This window comes from Corticium candelabrum, chromosome 4 (assembly GCF_963422355.1).
Source record: "Corticium candelabrum chromosome 4, ooCorCand1.1, whole genome shotgun sequence".
In the NCBI taxonomy this organism is placed as follows: Eukaryota; Metazoa; Porifera; class Homoscleromorpha; order Homosclerophorida; family Plakinidae; genus Corticium; species Corticium candelabrum.
Genome location: NC_085088.1, coordinates 5,584,907 through 5,602,288, shown reverse-complemented (window position 1 = coordinate 5,602,288; position 17,382 = coordinate 5,584,907). Strand labels below are relative to the sequence as shown.

At 40.0% G+C, this 17,382-nt stretch overlaps 2 protein-coding genes across 2 annotated transcripts; one reads left to right on the top strand and one right to left on the bottom strand.

The window, feature by feature from the left end:
- Window position 1: 1 nt before the first annotated feature.
- Window positions 2–12,099, bottom strand: LOC134178704 (uncharacterized). The gene is made up of 19 exons (XM_062645589.1): window positions 11,997–12,099; window positions 11,856–11,941; window positions 8,878–9,008; window positions 8,726–8,809; window positions 8,554–8,670; window positions 7,437–7,532; window positions 7,296–7,384; window positions 7,222–7,236; window positions 5,562–7,159; window positions 4,153–4,305; window positions 3,952–4,096; window positions 3,821–3,885; window positions 2,202–2,304; window positions 2,015–2,142; window positions 1,844–1,957; window positions 1,685–1,765; window positions 552–692; window positions 379–488; window positions 2–320 (listed from the first exon to the last, which is right to left on the bottom strand). Exons 1-19 carry the CDS (start codon window positions 12,055–12,057, stop codon window positions 248–250), a joined length of 3,390 nt encoding a protein of 1,129 aa, XP_062501573.1. The 5' UTR covers window positions 12,058–12,099; the 3' UTR covers window positions 2–247.
- A 38-nt stretch (window positions 12,100–12,137) lies between these two features.
- On the top strand, window positions 12,138–17,377 carry LOC134179135 (uncharacterized). The gene is made up of 5 exons (XM_062646030.1): window positions 12,138–12,657; window positions 13,834–14,086; window positions 14,161–14,250; window positions 15,450–15,632; window positions 16,762–17,377. The coding sequence occupies exons 1-5, from the start codon at window positions 12,146–12,148 to the stop codon at window positions 17,041–17,043; spliced, it is 1,320 nt and encodes a 439-aa protein (XP_062502014.1). The 5' UTR covers window positions 12,138–12,145; the 3' UTR covers window positions 17,044–17,377.
- The last annotated feature ends 5 nt before the right edge of the window (window positions 17,378–17,382 follow it).

Genomic DNA, 17,382 nt, shown 5'->3' with positions numbered 1-17,382 from the left:
ATAAGAGATGACAACAGCAAAAGTATGCTATGTATTCTTTGTATTCATACTCACACATTCGCCATCCAACACTAGACTGGCACCAACTCTGCATGTCCAAAATACTCGTATCCTATAAGCTTTGTATAATCAGAAATGTCCAATACAAAAATAGTGGCATAAAGCACACGGTACAGTATAAAGTAATAGAAGCAGAGAGGTACATACATTGTATGCACATGGTCCGACAAGTTACATATGTATACACTCAGAGCACATACTCCTTCTTTCTCTGTGCCAAACGCAAACATTTTGGGCACTGATTAGAGTTAAGACAAGCTCTGCACACAGTACACTTGCAAAATCATTGGAATGTGTATTAAAAAACAGAATGCTTACCGATGGTAAACAGTAGAACACTCTGCACACATCCCAGCATCAATGTCAAAATGAAAGATCACGTGATCTGCCCGACAAATCTCACAGAAAAAGCCTTTACCTTGACATCGCTATGAAAACATAACTGATACTGATAAAAAGAAAATCCAAAGCAACAATGGCTGTCTGTTTACGTGGCAGTCATTGCGAATGTGCAAGGCAAACTTCCTGTGTATGTCAGTAATTTCAGAAATGAGTACTCCACTTGCCAGATCCACGAGGTCTTGTAAGGAGTAAATGTCAGAACTTTCCTTGAAATGTTGTCGTTCCTGCAACTGTTCAGCAAGACATTCAATCTGTTTACTAATTACATATTATTGCCTCAAAAGAGCATGAAATAAATTAAACGTTTCTAGATTGCACTCGGTAATATGTGATCAAAACATGTAGCAAAAGACAGAATTGTGAAACAACTACCACTTAGTCCACTTCATGAAAATGTCTGTCATTTGTGCTTGCATTAATTCCTATAAAATGCTTCAATGAATGTAAATGATAAACTATCACTGGCATGAAACACCATTTACTGCACTTCTCATTGCATTATTCATAGGCTGTCAGCTAACCTACCGTTGTTAGCACTAAATTTTAATAGTTTAAACTCAAGTTAGAATGTCACTCCTACTATGTGCAAGATTTTATGGATCTTGCTAGGAGATAGCACCCAACACCTATTGGGAATCAGGTAGATAGAGTAGAATCTTGCTAATTCAAACCTTGCAAATCCAAAATACCCTTAGGACCCTACCTCACGTACCATAAAACAATATAAACAAACAAACAAACAAATAAAAGATGACAATAGGAATTCCAAGGCAGCCTGATCCAAGTTGCTGCTGCATCGAAGCGATTATCTAGTCTTCAGCCAATGCACATATCTGACTTTATAAATCCTGTCTGTTACAATATTTAGAAGTATGTAGCCATTGCAGCAGTGTTGTTTACGACAAACCTGACATATGGGGGACATAAGTAAATGCACCAGTGGTCTGGGTAAAGTCTGGACCTCCGATGCCACGGGTTTTTGTAATCCAAACAACTCCACTAATCCAAACAGGGTTTGGCATGGGGCTGTTCAGATTAGCAAGGTTCTACTGTACCATACAAACGTCTCTACCGTCCATCCAAGAACATTATGACAGACATGCAAAGACAGCTTTCACATTAACGGACAAACCATGTAGAATGGAAGCATACTATGCACCATTCTATGACCTCAAATATGAAAGTTGGCTCAATTACTGCGATCAATGGATGTTGGACGTACCAGATTCAGTAGTCCACACTCAAGAGCAGTCCGACATGACAAAAAATACTTCTTCATCACCAACATTTCCTCCCTGAGTTTCTAATATCACACAACGCTTGCAGATTAGGACTAGCAATTTTACATGCCACACGTGCCACAGAGACATAACCGACTGACCCTCATTTCCGCTAGTTCTGTCACATAGTTAAACAACAATGGATTTAACTGTTGGATATTGAGACAGGCATGAAGTACCGTCATTGAGACAACCTGTTTCGCCTGTCTACATACCTGCAGTCACAATCGATGAACACAACTCGTCTCTGTATCCACCCAATATCGACTCACTTTCTGTGGACTAAAATCCCAGTTGTGTATGATTCGAGCAGGAACAATGTGAGTGTCATTCCAATGGCAGTTGTCGCAGTAGTAGTAGCCAGTGTAGTCACACAATCGAGCTTCACTCACTCCACCCCCTATACACAACTCAATCGAGCAACAGCAATAAAAGACGAAAGACCGAATTGTAACACACGTGGCTGGAATGAGATCTTGCGGCGACACTCCATACATTTGTATTTCTGATTGGATAATCCATGCTCAGGACAAATATCAGTACACAGCTTTGAGTCAGTAACCTAAAACAACATTCATATTCTCTGTAATATACCATACTAGCCAAGTAGCCCATTCTTTAACCGGGAAAAATTAATTAATGTATTAACACAAATTTCTGTGTGTAAACATTCCCGTTATTGAGCCGAGAATACACAATATCCCGGATGATAACCTGTGATTTAATTGGTGAAGCAAATTAAAACAAATTTCCTAGACTCGAGCCAATCGTGAGCCAGTCTCTCCCGCCCCTACGTATCATTCTCCAAATATCACTCTAAAACAAATATCTACAGAGAATAGAACAACTCCCAGATAATTTGTAACCCCATATTTGTGAGTGATGTCAAGGCACTGACCACCGGGAAGGACAACAGTCGCTCTTCAAAATTAGGCAAGGTTGCGTGCTAAAAGAGGGGCAGAAAGGAGCGGTGGTTTGCGAGAACACAGGGAACAAACATTCAAAATGGCTGCACCCATGAAGCACTTTCCTTTATGTATAGATATGAAGTGAGGTGGCATTATGGAACAAGGTGTGGTAGTCGTCTGTAATCCGAGGTTGCTTTCCAGCAAAAGTAATAGGAAGTACGTCCACATGCTAAGAATGATCACGTGACCAGCAGTAGAGATTGCAATTGATGAACTTGATAGTGACTATGCAACTCAATAAAAATACAATTTACAATGTAGCCGAGAGAGTGTAAACGTGCACATTTCTACCTGTAACCACCTCTTATTGCAAGAAACACAAACGAAGTCACAGTAAGAGCGACAAAAAAGCGGCTGAAAATAAGGCTAAGATTGTCTGGTAAATGCAAGTTATTCATAACAACTCTCTGGTTAACAATATAACCGCAAACCATTGAAACAAGGTACAATATGCATGCAATAAATTTAACAGTTAATTATTGGTGTCTATAACCTCCTCTATGTTTCTGTCTATTGCCGTGTCCCTCCGCCTACAACACCTGCTTGTTCTCTGCCATATCGCCAGCACAATACAGTACGATGTCAGTTATCTGAAAGCAGAGTGCCTCGAACGCCCTCTAGAAGTACGTGCTGTAAGCCGTTACATGAATGCGCAACAAGGTGTAATGTCAAGTTAGTAATATCATATGGTAAACTACTTTCTCATTATTACCTAATAGAGTGCAGTCAAGTTTGAGTGTTTGTGCAATTTTTGTTCAGTATGTATACAAGTGTTCCGTTTCAATGAGATCCAAGAACACCTGTTGCGTGCCAGTAGAGAGTGAATGTCAGTTATCCGAAATATTCAGAGTTATGAACAGGGTCAAGTCTCACACTGTTCAGATAACCGACATCCAACTGTACAATGTTTCTGCATCCTCGCCGACCCCATATATCTCACTATTCGATGAGTTTCCCCACTCTACACCAGCATGTTCGTATATTTAACAAAATGAGAATCAATCTACTTTCTGGTAAACTTCAGCTATACTGGCATGCAGCAAAGGGTGCAGTAGTACGGTACATTTAACTAACTAAACAACTCAAAAACCTGTACGTAAATTGACTGACCTTTGTTAATGGGCAGCTTCTGCTAACAGAAGACAAACACTTCCTGTGGCAGCTATATTTACAACCTGATAGAAGCACATTGCACTAGATGTTCAATTAGTGTCATTAACTTAACCAAAATAAACACTTACCTTCACACTGATACCATGTCTGAATGATGCACCAAATGATCATCTTGCAGTGGTCACAGTGACGTTTAATGCCGGGACTCTTTCTCTTTCGTAGAAGTCTGTGTCCCAATACTACCTTTGATGTTGGTCCTTCACCACCACTTTCCTGCATGTATCCATCACATGATAATGATATAACAAATACTGATGACTCTAACTCACCACGAGCTCTTGAATTTGTAAACGTAGCTGTACGATCTCCATCACCAGTCTCTGCTTTCCTTCGTCTAGCATTTCATGACTGGCCTTAAACTTGCTGACACGATTAGAAACTGCTTGGATTAGTTCCTCAATAGTAGCATTGGGACCTAGAAGCTAAGAAATGTAACGTACAGTTTAGTTAGAAACTACGTAGAAACTCACAGGTAACTATTCAAGTATGTCCCAAAGTATAGACACAATTAAACTACTACTAACAACAGTAAACTAATAATTAATAGAGACAATTTTAGACGGCTAGTAACTATAAGTTTGGAGTTTGGTTTTGACTTTTGAACAATAGATCAATCACGACATAACAACAATAGCTTAGTGGTTAGCGACAATGGCTACCACTCCATGGTTTGGGGGTTCAAACCCTAGTAATGACAGTACATTATGAAACTTGTCTGTCTTTCTTTCTCATGTTTCTCTAGCTTTATCCATGAGACTATGACTCCTTTCAGTCGTTGGGGAGTTTCTGTGGTCTGGTGAACAGTCCTTTGACAATGAATGACGTTCAGTGCTTTCCTGGTGGTAATTCATATCCACTAGGCATGCTGTATCAAGTTTGTGGTCACCGTAATGCCTGCAATCTATATCAAATTGGCTAGTCATTGATCACCGTGTAGACTACACAGAAACACCCTGCTAGGCTCACCTGCCGGGTTGGTGGGCGCCCAGATGGGGGTAAAGACCCCACTTGCCCATTATGGAGGGGCATAATGACACCATACCCTGACAAATCTCTGAATCTATGGTGATGTCAATAATGTAAGTACTGACAATAATGCCACCTGAAGCACGAGTAATGGAACATCAAATCCTAGTATAATTTTACATTTGTAACCATTGCTAGGAGTTTACCTGCACTAGCTAAATGAGATAACTCATGTATGCCTGCGCTAAGAAAAAAGATATGTGTGCATAAACATCTTTCCCAAGCGTACTATTTTATGGTCTTTCCTTGAACGTTTAACCACATGTTTCCAGCCATGTTAAACAATGCTGCAGTGCCATATTACAGCACAATGTACATACACACATACATAAACAAACATAGAACAAGTCAAGCAAAGTCAGTCAGTCAGCTAATCAAGCAGAGAGACTGATATAGAATTTATAGCAAGATAATTACAAAACATATGGGCCATACTGACAGATTCCTACTACATCATGTAACAATTATCAGTAACGATGTCATCTGTTTCACTTAACTAAAACTTAAAGTCATCCATCGCTCAGCTAAATTTGACACAGAAAACACTTTCAACAACTCTCACATACACTGGTTCATCCATATCTTGCTTTGCCACACAACCATTACATATAAATATTTCACAGTGTACTATGCAATGTACAGTAGATCTTACCTCTGGCTGAGAGAAATGATCATCTTCAAATCCAATCAGTCTTTGCATGTCGAATTTGTCTGACAAGTCTAGCTCTTTTATTGTTGCTTTGAGCTCAGCTCCAATAGCCTCACTCTGAGTTGTCACCCTAATATCTGTGTCAGGCAGTTCAGGCAGAATATCGTAATCTTCCAGTGAATCGTCACATTCTGAGTCATCATCTCCAACTTGTTCATCTTTTCTGTGTTCCACAACATGGCTGCCATTGTTGCTCGTAAAGTGATCAAGCAACATTGATTGCCTGTCTCCATATGGGCTGACTATGACTTCTGTAACTGTTTCATCTGACTCATTTGCTTTTGCAATGTCTAGAAGTTGAAGTCTACGCTCAGGCACCGACTGGTCAATTGCATCATTGTTCCATGAAAGATAACGATTCAAATTGTTCTGACCAACTGTCTCAAGAGGACTACCTTCTGGGTAGTTGCCCTCATCATGTGATGCTTCCAATAATTTATCACTATCACGATCGTTATCAAACTGAGAGACTGTGGCAGGTGTAACATCTGCAGCTACCATTGTTGTTGGTTTGCAGTGTTCAACTGTAGCAACACCAGAAGATAAAAAAGCATCAAAAGCCACTCCACTTCCCACATTAGTTTCATCTGTTTTCACATTATCAGATCTTGTTTGACTGTCCATATCTTCATCTTCACACGTCTCAACAGCCAGCTCATCTGCAGTTTCATTGCCATCTTCTGTCAACTGGCCATTCTCTGCACCACCTAATTCACTCATTACTTTATCAGTTAACAGAGGAAATGGTTCCTCAACATTACCAGTCTGACCAAGTGTAGGTGCCTCCAGTACAGCCTCAGGTGAGAATGTCACATCTCTTTCTTCATTCCTGCTATCACCTTTATCAACTTCCTCTTTCTCACCATCAGTTTCAGCAAAGGTCTGTACTTGTGTTTCATTGTCTAATTTGCTACTACAAGAAAGATCAAGTTGCTCTGTCTGTTGACCAGCAACAAGACCAAGATTATTGTCGTTACTTTCATAACCTGGACAAGCATCAGATTTTTCTCTATTGACATCATCATCATCCTGTTTAGTTAAATCCAATATTTCAGTTACGGATTCTGTTTGTTTCGTAGGTTTGACTTCCAATTCAGTTAAGTCATTCGGTTCTTCGCTTACAGCAGTAGCATCAGTACTGAAGCAATCATCATCTGTTGCTCTTGTAACATCACTCAAGTCTGTTTCATTCTGAAATTCATTGCCCATTACTCTTTCTCTATTCAGTTCTTCCAAAGGTGTCATTTCAAACTTCTTTCCCTCTTCCCCAAGACTTTCTGTGTCAGGATCCATCATTTCTCTAAACCATCGTTCTTCATCAGCAAACTGTTCATTAGATATGGCACTTGAAGATGCCAAACTGGTGGTGTCTTCCGATAATTCCCGTGTCATATCTGAGGGTTGACCAAGTATTTCCTCCTGATTGTGTTGACCTTCTACTTGGCGAATTTCCCTTCCTTCAGCTGTGTTGCCACCAGTTCTCCTTGCAACTCGTTTCTTTCTCACTCTTTCAACTTTTTGACCTGCTCTTCCCCCACCACCTTATAATAACACCAAGTTTTCACTATCACAACAGCCAAAAATTGCATTCATTCAATCCTACCCGTTGTACGTGATTCTATAGCCACAAAACACACAACAATGAAGTTAGACATACTGCTGACTATGTAAACCTACCTTTATTAATCCACGATGTCTTGGCAAGAGATCCCCACATTTGAGCAAGTGGGGTTGGTTCATACTCGAGAGCCGCGGTGTTGATTGGCCTACATAACAAAAATGACACTAACTGATTAATACCTGATAAGCCATTGGTACATGTCGAAGTTGAAGTTTGCAATGCCTGAAATCATCATGGCCATGGCTTCAGCCTTGTCAACATCCAAAACAAATGCATGGAGGTCATAGTAATACCTAGCAAATGAGAACACAATGTCAGCAAATCAAGTAGATAGATAATTGCACCCAAACTACTATGACCAAAATATTCATGCCGCCAACTTCAGTTGCCGAGCCGGTCACATATAAGGTAACTGCTTGTATTGCTCATCAACTGCTCTCACACTGACTACTTGAAGCATTCGAGTTACAGTAATTTGATAAATAAATTGAATGCAATAATCTATACTTTAGCTATTGTATATGAGGTAAATGCTTCAGATAAAACATGACAAGATCACTGACTGGCACACATAAGACAGGCTATTCTACGGATGAGCTTCTCACGTATTGTGACCATCCCAGAATACCAACGACACGTCTACCATCATTTTTTGCACTCCAGAATAGATGGCATGCTATTCCAAGTTATTGTTCTGTAAAACTGTTTACCTAAAGCATCAAAATGATAGAGATGGCTGTTTCTTTGGTTCAATCCAAACAACAACCACATATACACAATGTTGCCACCAAACATTTGTATGCCGAATAGCTGGCAAACAGCCTCTATTAGAGTCAAAAGAAAAAATAATCATAACGATAGTAAGACTCTAATGTACCATTTGTCATGTACAACTCATCTGCACAACCTTAGTACATCCCATCCTGTATGTTGTTGCTTGTGTAGCGAATGTTTGTTCTAGAATATGTTCTTCCATTTCGAAAATGATTGCAACACACAAGCAAAATTCTGTGATGAGTTGGGTTAATCCTAACCTCTCGTATATACTGCTTCTGCATCATTATCAATTTGTAAACTGTTGATGTTCAAAGTATGTACGATATCATTTCATTAGTTTTTCTACACCTGCATACGTACATTCAAAAATCATAAGACAGTCATACAACTAACTGTACAAAGACCATCTAAAATTAATGTGTTCAGTTTTATTACTACACCCAACTACAACCAACATTACTGTCACTACATGCTGCAAGCCTCCCTTACTGAGCAAGAAATTAACATTGACCAATTAATCATCTGTTTATAACTTACTTTATGAGTGAAACATCGTTGAGTATGGTGGTAATGTAACTTTGCAGTGAATTCTCGTTGATAGCAAGCCGTAGCCATGCCCTGCATCGTCCCAAGTCTGACTTTGCCTGATCCAAACTAGTAGAATCCAATGTACAACACGTACCAACAGTATCAACGCAACTGATGAAACCTGTTAATATATTCAATAGCTTCCTTTCGAGACACTTGCTTAGCGAGTGACCAAAAAGACGGCTTTCCACCAAAATGAAGAACACTTGCAATAGAAAATTAAATTTAATTAAATAAACAAAATCGGCTCTACACGTACAACATCTGACCTACCTTTCTTTCAAGCCGTGGCGTAACACGATTTCACAGCAGCTACACAGCTGAAAGGTTGGTTTCCCACTTCGGATAATAATTTCATTCTCATCAGATGTAGAAGCCGACAAAGAAGCGTGTTCCAGCTGTACCTTTATGCACAAATTAATCAACAACAATGTGCAACATCAGATAGACAGTATTATATAAATGTTAACTGCTTAGATGCGATAACTTTTTACGACAAGAATTTTCAATGCAGACTAATAATTGTGTTAGCTGACTGCAACAACAATTCTCTGAGTTTACATAAAGTTTAGTGCTGTCATGATAATGTAGCACTTTTGTCATTGATACCATGACAAACTTTTGCTTGAACTTTTATGATAACAAGAGATAACAATTGCTACTACTAGTACCGATAAAATATACTAATACCCTAAATAAATGTACCAGCAGGATGCGAAATAGAGAAAAAACAAGATAAAATTGAAAACTCATTGCTATAACAGTACTACCGTATTTCTTCAATTCAAAGCCGTGGCATTTATTACTAGCTAGGGTTTGAACTACGGCATTTCAATGGGAGTGGCCTAACTGATTCACAAGCAGTCCAGATTTGCATTTGATCCATATCATATAATAATTAACACCAGTGATAACAATGAATGCAGAGTAATCATTCCAATTGTTCCAGCCGTTCAATGATCCACAGCAGTATTATAGTAAGCCTAGTGCATGAGTGTGGGTTAATTACCTTAGACAAAGTTGCTAAAAAATAATACCAGTGATAACAATCTAACCATGGCAAACGTCGTTGGTCGTACAATTGGTCGTTGGGTTGTTAGTCTACGGCTGCCATTACTGTACCCTAGCACTTCTGCGTCTCGGGTAACAAACAAAGTAACAAACAGAAACACAAATACATTCAAGAGCCAGTAGATAAAACCTATTTGAGTCACTCTTCAGACATGCCACACACAAGCCTTTAGAGAAAATATCAATAGCATGACTAATCTAGTTAACAGTTCATAGTTTAGTTATTTTTTGCAATTTCAATTTCGTAGATACAACAGCAGTTTAGAACAATTAAATTAAGAAATAAGTATAATTTATCTACACTCAAAAGTGATATATAAATTGTGGGTGCCCGTTGAACGTTCAACTGTACATATTATCAAACAAACAAACAGACAGACAACACACAAACAAACTGAGAGACAGACAAACACAAAAACAGACTGACAAACAGACAAACACAAAAACAGACTGACAAACAGACAAACACACAAACAGACTCACAGACAGACAAACAAACAAACAGACTGACAGTCAAACACACAAACAGACTGACAAACAGACTGACAGACAGACAAAACACACAGACAGAAAACAGAGAGCACACACACACGACGCTTGGACAGGCAAATAAGCAGCGTAGAAGTCATAGTCATATGAAGAGATGTGGAATCATCCAGCAACTGTCCCAGTTCTTTGCCACCACTTAAAGTTGTCAACATGTGCAAAAAATAACTCAAAGATGGAAATATTACATAAAAAGAGAAAGTACCAAATTAGATAGAGAAAAACATCAACATCATTACTCTGGAAACGAGAATAGACAAGACATGGCTGTGTTCAACTATGACCTTAATGTAGCCATGGATATCATTTCGCCAAGATACTTTAAATCATGCAGCTTTAGACGAAGGTTGGCTGCATCAAGAAGAAAAGAAAGGAAGATGATCAAATACGAAAACAACAACTTGCCGGGCAACACATCAAGTCTCAATTTCACTCTTCTGGTATTTGAACATTTTGGAACTTGGCGATCAAAAGCTACCAACTATTTAAACAAACTAGGCAGAAGATCAAGAGACATTGAAGGCTATACAAATAAAGCTACTCTAGCGGTTCTTGGAGAAAAATTCTCAATAATGTTGCAACGATGTAATGCTAAAGTCATCCTCCACAAGCTGACTCGTGTGTAGCCTGGAAGTTCCAGACTGTCTCCTAAAAGAAATGAGAGACGGTCTAGATCAGCATATGATCTACCTAAGTAAAATGGAAGGGCTGTAACAGTCAAAAACACCTCTTTAAATAATAGCAATATGCCACCCCATGTGACAACAGGAGATCGATTACTACATTGTAGATGTGTGTGCAAACAAGGGTGGGTGGTAATCAACTGCCATGGCTGTGAATCATCTAGACAAAGTTTGTAGTGTGTGGCAGTACATTCATTGAAAGTTGGAATAAGTGGAGGCTATTTAATAATATTAAAACAAGTGAAAAGTTGGCTGAGAACTAGCTGTTTTAGCTAGGTCACGGAAATCTGTTTACGACACAATTACTCTTGGGAACAATCAAATTCTGAGGATAACTACTGACTCCATCAACAGGTATAGAAACTTCATCACTGACAGTAGCACTTGGTAGATTACTATGGACCTTCCAGATCCAGTGGGAAATATAACAAAGACAAGAGGTCTTCTGCAGTGGTCTCCTGCTCGGGATGCATTCAATCAATTTCAAGAGCCCTGGCCACTGTTTCAAAGGCACAGTCCAGAGCAGTTTCACATGGAATCATTTACGAGCTATCTTAACACTCAATTCCAACAGGCATTTCCCAGAAGCCCTGCATGTTATTACAGAACTCTTGACGTCCGTTTAAAGTGGCTGCAGCTTGCTGATTGGCTGATTTGGATCACTCGGTTTGCTCGTGTGTTGATCCAGACCGTCTCTCATTTCTTTTGGGAGACGGTCTGGAACTTCCAAGGTTAACTCGTGTCTTACCTGGAGAAGTAGACAAGAACATGCATAGACGATAGAGACTATCAAAGTAGCTTGCATTAAACTTATGTTGAACTCAGTAGCTGGTTTGCATTTAGTGTTAGAAATGTAAACGCAGAGTTAACAGACATCCAGACCGTCAAACCGAAACAGCAAAAGGGCAAGTGATTAGCTGCCTAGCAGCCACCTGAAAAAGTCAAACGTACTTGCTTCACGGCCCTCGAAACAGCCCTAAGCAGCTGCACTCTCTGCTGCTCATACATTTGTCTGAATTGAGGATTGAGGGCTGAATCTAAATTACAGAAATCAATTTCAACGTAAAAGCGAAACAAAGCTGAGCTTGTTACCATTGTCTATTTTATTGATGTGGTAGACAGCATCCTTCAAAAGCGACGTGAATCTGTTCATCGGACCGACTTCGTAACGAAAAATTGAGCATGCGTAGTTGGCTTGTAAATATCCGGGGTTTAATAAAAAATCGAATCCCGTATAACCAATGAGTGAGGAAAGCGAGGAAGGCGACCCTGGGTGGCAGGTAGACAGCTATGGACGATACTACGTGTCAAAGGGAGATTGGTGGGCCATCATGGATCAGGCAACAGGTCGACTATACTATCAAAATCACCTAACCCAACAAACTCAGTGGGATATCCCGGATGATTGGAAGCACGACCGCGAGAATGAGACAGACAAGATGATGAAGCGTCCGGCCAGAAGACAGATGAAACCTCAAGACAAGTCTCGTACTCACTGGCGCCCCGAAGGAGCACACGAGTACAACATTTGGTATCACAAGTGGGTGGGAGAGCATTGGAAAGGAGACAAAGACCAAGGACCGGCAGATACACGTTGCAATATCAAAAGAGACACGGGATATACGAAGGGTTCTCTTCAGGACCCGAAGAGCGAGAGGGTGTTCTTTTGCATGTATTTTGCGAGAGGCTGTTGTGAGAACGGAGCGGAGTGTAACTACCTTCATAGACTGCCACTACCAAAGGATGAGGAACGGTCAGTGTTTAGGTGTTTGGTGCGTTGATTGATTGATTAACATCTTTCTCTCGTCTTGAGTCTAATATCTTTGAAAGGGAAAAATTCATACATTGCTTGTGTGTGTCTGTCTGTCTGTCTGTCTGTCTATCTGCGTGCGCGCGCGCGCGCGCGCGCGTGTGTGTGTGTGTGTGTGTGTGTGTGTGTGTGTGTGTGTGTGTGTGTGTGTGTGTGTGTGTGTGTGTGTAACTTAAATGCTGCAGCTGAGAGTACAGATAAAATATAAACGCCACCCTCTAATGAACACCGCATTTCAATGAATTTATTAGATCTCAAAGTTTAAAGGAAAAATCGTACTACTTGGGAGGCATATGTGAGGCTTAGACTACCTGGAGTATACTGTTTCACCACATGAGGTTTCAAAGTCTGAAATGCTTACAGTACACGTATGGTAAGTGGGGTACTTTTGAAAAGTCGTCAAACCTATCTATATATATACACACACACACACACATGTACACACTCCTAAGCAAGGACAGAAAGCCTTCAACAAATAAATGTAGATGTAGGTTGCTTTGGTACCGTGTGTCTTGAAAATTGTCAACAATTAAACAGTAGCTTGTTATTTTTGCTATGTGAAACGGCAGTATTTGACAGACGTTGAGACCAATAGATAAATGTGTGTAAAGTGGGTGGATGCTGAGGGATAATGGGTGAGGATAGGCTATAAGCTAGACCTGACCAATCTTGATACGATTTATCTCACAAGATGGTACCAAGCTAATCGATGCATGGTCAGAAGGATTCCAACTTTTGCAATCAACTTTGGTGGGCAAGTCATAAGCAATGTCTTTTAGCTGTTAATTAATTGACTCTTTTTTCCCCTACATTCCTTGGTGACCTTGGAACTCTCGTAGAAGGCCTCACTATTGCCTTGCCGACTTTGATTAGACAGGACATATGCACCATGTTTGCAAAGTCTTGCTTGCTAAGATGGAGTCAGATATGGGTATTAGAAGGAATGCTTACTTCTCAATCTTCTATAGGTGCTCACATGGGCAAGTTAGACTCTCACGCCACTGGGCGTATTATGGGGATTATAGAAGCTTATAGGTTGGCTCAAGACTAGGCATATATAGTCACAGGGAAACACTCTGCATGCACAGTCAGCAAAGGATTATGCTTTCATTTGTTTAGGATTGATCTCGGTCACGATTGTTTTGGTCGAGATCGTCATCAGTCGCATCGTGATGACATGGGAGGCGTCGGATCATTCGAAAAGGAGTGTAGAACTCTCTACGTTGGCGGATTGAGTATACGCAGTGGATTAGAGAAGGTTCTAAAGACCGAGTTTGAAGAGTGGGGCGAACTGGAAGAAGTAAAAATCATTCCAAGATTACACATTGCATTTATAACTTACAAGAAGAGACTCAATTCTGAGTTTGCCAAGGTAAGAGTTTAAGATATTAACATTAATGATGATATATGGTAACTTGCAGTTATTGTATTCATTGGCGCGTTTAGATTGCAATGTCAGACCAGCAACTAGATGGAGGAGAGATGTTGAATGTCAGATGGGCCTATGATGACCCTAATCCGAAGGCAAAAGTGAAGGTATAATGTTGCATGATGGTGATGATACAATAAACTGACACACTGTGACAGTTAGGCAATGTCATTGCTTTGTACCGATTACACTAGCAGGATAGTCCAGAGTGTTTTTCTGTCCTATGAGACATGGTGTGTCTCCAGTTATTCTGACTCTTGTAATTCCTTTCGTATGTCACACGATAACACGCATTGTATTGGTATAGCAAGACATTCTGAATATCTAAACTCAACATTTTCATCTGTTAAAGTTTAAGTTCACGTGTTCTTGTATTTATTGGTGGCTGCATTGCACAACTGTTATGTTAAGTCAATTTAAATGATTTCATTGTCCTCACCTATATTTTGTTCATGCTAGCAGAAGCCAAGCTTTATACATTTTGTCTGGACAGTTGTAATTTCATGCAGACAGAGATGGATTTGCTTGTTTAATTAATTAACAATGTGTATGAAATATTTGTTACACATCAGTCCACAAGAGAATTTCCCTGCTTACCTCTCCACACATTTGCCAATCTGTCTTTCTTTCTGTCCGTATGGCTGTCTGTTTGGCTGGCTGTCTGTCTGTATCTGTCTCTGTCTGCTTGTCTGTCTGTATCTGTCTCTGTCTGCTTGTCTGTCTGTGTGCCTGCCTGTCTGTCTGTCTGTGTGCCTGCCTGTCTGTCTGTCTGTCAATGGTAGTGTGCTTTCATAAATTAACACTAAGACATCCACATATCATAACTAAAAGAATGTCCAGTGACCACCAAGGCCGCTGTCTGTCGGATGTAGGCATTGTGGTAGTGGTTTAGAAAGTTATGTTTGGCCACATTTGTGCATTGGGGATATTTCTGATTAAATTTTGATGATGGCAGCCACAGTTCAACCTCTATATTTAGCAAGCCAGAGTAACCCACATTGCTTTTCTCAAAGGATGTACAAGAAGGGACAACATGTGTCGAGATTGCTCATGTAATGATGGTTGCTGCTTGGATAATGATCCGATCTGGCTCGAACAGACTTAAATTTAGAAGCCATCTGATGACTTAAATCATTGCAGTTACTCCCGCCCAGAAACTAGAGTTGTTGTGCTTGTTTGCTGCATGCTTTTTGATGCATCGTTTAGTCAAGGGTCATATATATATATATATATATATATATATATATATATATATATATATATATATATATATATATATATATATATATCGATTATGATGTTACAGGTTGTTGAAAGAACAAAGCAACAGTTTGCCGAAGCTTTGCAGGCTTACTACAGTGAAGGCAAGGGAGTACAAGAACCACAGCCATTGCAACCATATGCCGACGGTTGCGTGATTGGTCCATACCCCGACACATCAGAGCAGTTTGCAGCGGCCGAAGCTGCCAGCAAGGAAGAGGAAGAGAAAGTAAGTCTTTATTGCTTCTGCAGAATTTCTGTGTACACAAGGGACTCAGTGCAGTATAATGATAGGCGTAGCGTTTTGTTGATTATGCCTGCTAGCAGTTGTACTAAATTCTGTTTGTGAGATTGCCGTGGCTGTGACCATCTCTTATTACTAGATTCATGTACATGAGCCAGAATGAATGAGTTTTCCCTACTGATATTAATAATAATTTTTGAGTACTAATTTTTGGGGTCTAAGGGACTTGTTTAATTTTGAACACCAATTTTTTGACACACTAATTAATTAAGGCTGAGACACCGGTATATATTTGCAGTTGCTTACTTACCAACTATGGTAACCCACTGTACAGTACATCCCAATACAGAAGTCTGAAAGACAAAAGTTGAAGATCATAAGAGGTAGTATGCCCTAATATTGCTGTACCGGATGATGGTCAGCATTGAATTGTCCTCCTGCCTCACGAAGTTGTAAGCCAACAATGATGTTGCCCTTTTGGTCTGTTGTCAGTGCATCACTTCCTTAATGTTTTTCACTATTAGGAATGTATTGTGCATGGTCATAAACAATGTCCCAGATAATATTACTTTCAAAGACTCAACATATTGTGATATTTTGTGATAGTAATTTTTTGAGACAAAACGTTTGAAAACAATAATGCGTGGAGATAAAATAATATCAATAGGATAGTTTGTTTATGACAACTTTACTGTTGTGGTCAAGCTAGACATTTGGCAAAAGCTCATGTTGAGACTGTGCTGAATTATGGCTATTACATTGTACATTTCTGTAGAGCATAGCAAGCATAATGACAAATAACAAGTAAAATACTTTATTAGACTAAGCATAGTAAGCCAGAAAAACTAGCCTCGATACTACTAGGCCTTCCTTTGCTTTCCTTGGTACTTTCATGAGGATAGCAACAGGGATGTAGTGTCGAGGCTAACAGAATAACCACTTTTTGTGGCGTGGAATGCAACTGTCACCAATTGGAAGGATTTGTGAATAGGGTTGCCTTTGTTCAAACTTCAAACTAGAGATGGGGTTAGGGATTACGCGATTCTTGCTGTGTTGTTGTGTTTCTGTGATTTGGAGCTGTTTGAAGTCAAACGGTTTGTTTCTTGTCATTCAGGCCGAGCTTATGCGGAGGATTGAGGAAGACTGTGATCGCCTCAACCAAGCTTTTAGACTTGCCGAAGGTGGAGATGATCAGCATACTGGGAATGCTGCATCACCCGCTCTCTCAGCTCTGCCTTCACAACCACCACCGACACTTGCTAGTCACTCATCTAGTGCAACTATCCCATCAGCAGCTGGCCCCATACTACCCAGTCACTCCATGGTGAAACACAACGTTACTCGTTCTGTAGATCCCTACCGAGCCGCAATGAGAGAGAAATTCAAGGCGAAGTAGTTGAGCAGCATGCTACAGATTGATGCCAATGTACAGGCAGATAGTAGCGTTTTGTTTCGATGGGATATGTACAGTACTACAGTATTAAATGCATGCAGCATCCAGTGCAGCTTGAACTGTTGCAAGGATACACGTGATTGGCACAGAAAATTGTAGCATGTTGTACTGTGATTTGGACAACTTGTACAATGTACTGTAACGGTCGGTGGTAATTAGCCCATAGAGTATGGCCAGTATCAAAATTTGCACCAATTGTTCCATAGTGCGCATGCTTAATTAAATCATGGTCACGTGGTTACCACTCTACATTTGAATAAGATAATTCTTGAGTGTTTACTG

Bases quoted from the DNA above. Each gene is read 5' to 3' on its own strand.
- LOC134179135 (XM_062646030.1), top strand. From the start codon at position 12,146: ATGAGTGAGGAAAGCGAGGAAGGCGACCCTGGGTGGCAGGTAGACAGC. The intron at 14,251-15,449 runs GTATAATGTTGC...ATGATGTTACAG, and splicing joins ATCCGAAGGCAAAAGTGAAG to GTTGTTGAAAGAACAAAGCA. The intron at 15,633-16,761 runs GTAAGTCTTTAT...CTTGTCATTCAG, and splicing joins GCAAGGAAGAGGAAGAGAAA to GCCGAGCTTATGCGGAGGAT.
- LOC134178704 (XM_062645589.1), bottom strand. From the start codon at position 12,057: ATGAACAGATTCACGTCGCTTTTGAAGGATGCTGTCTACCACATCAAT. The intron at 11,942-11,996 runs GTAACAAGCTCA...TCTGTAATTTAG, and splicing joins CATCAATAAAATAGACAATG to ATTCAGCCCTCAATCCTCAA. The intron at 489-551 runs GTAAACAGACAG...ATGTTTTCATAG, and splicing joins ACATTCGCAATGACTGCCAC to CGATGTCAAGGTAAAGGCTT.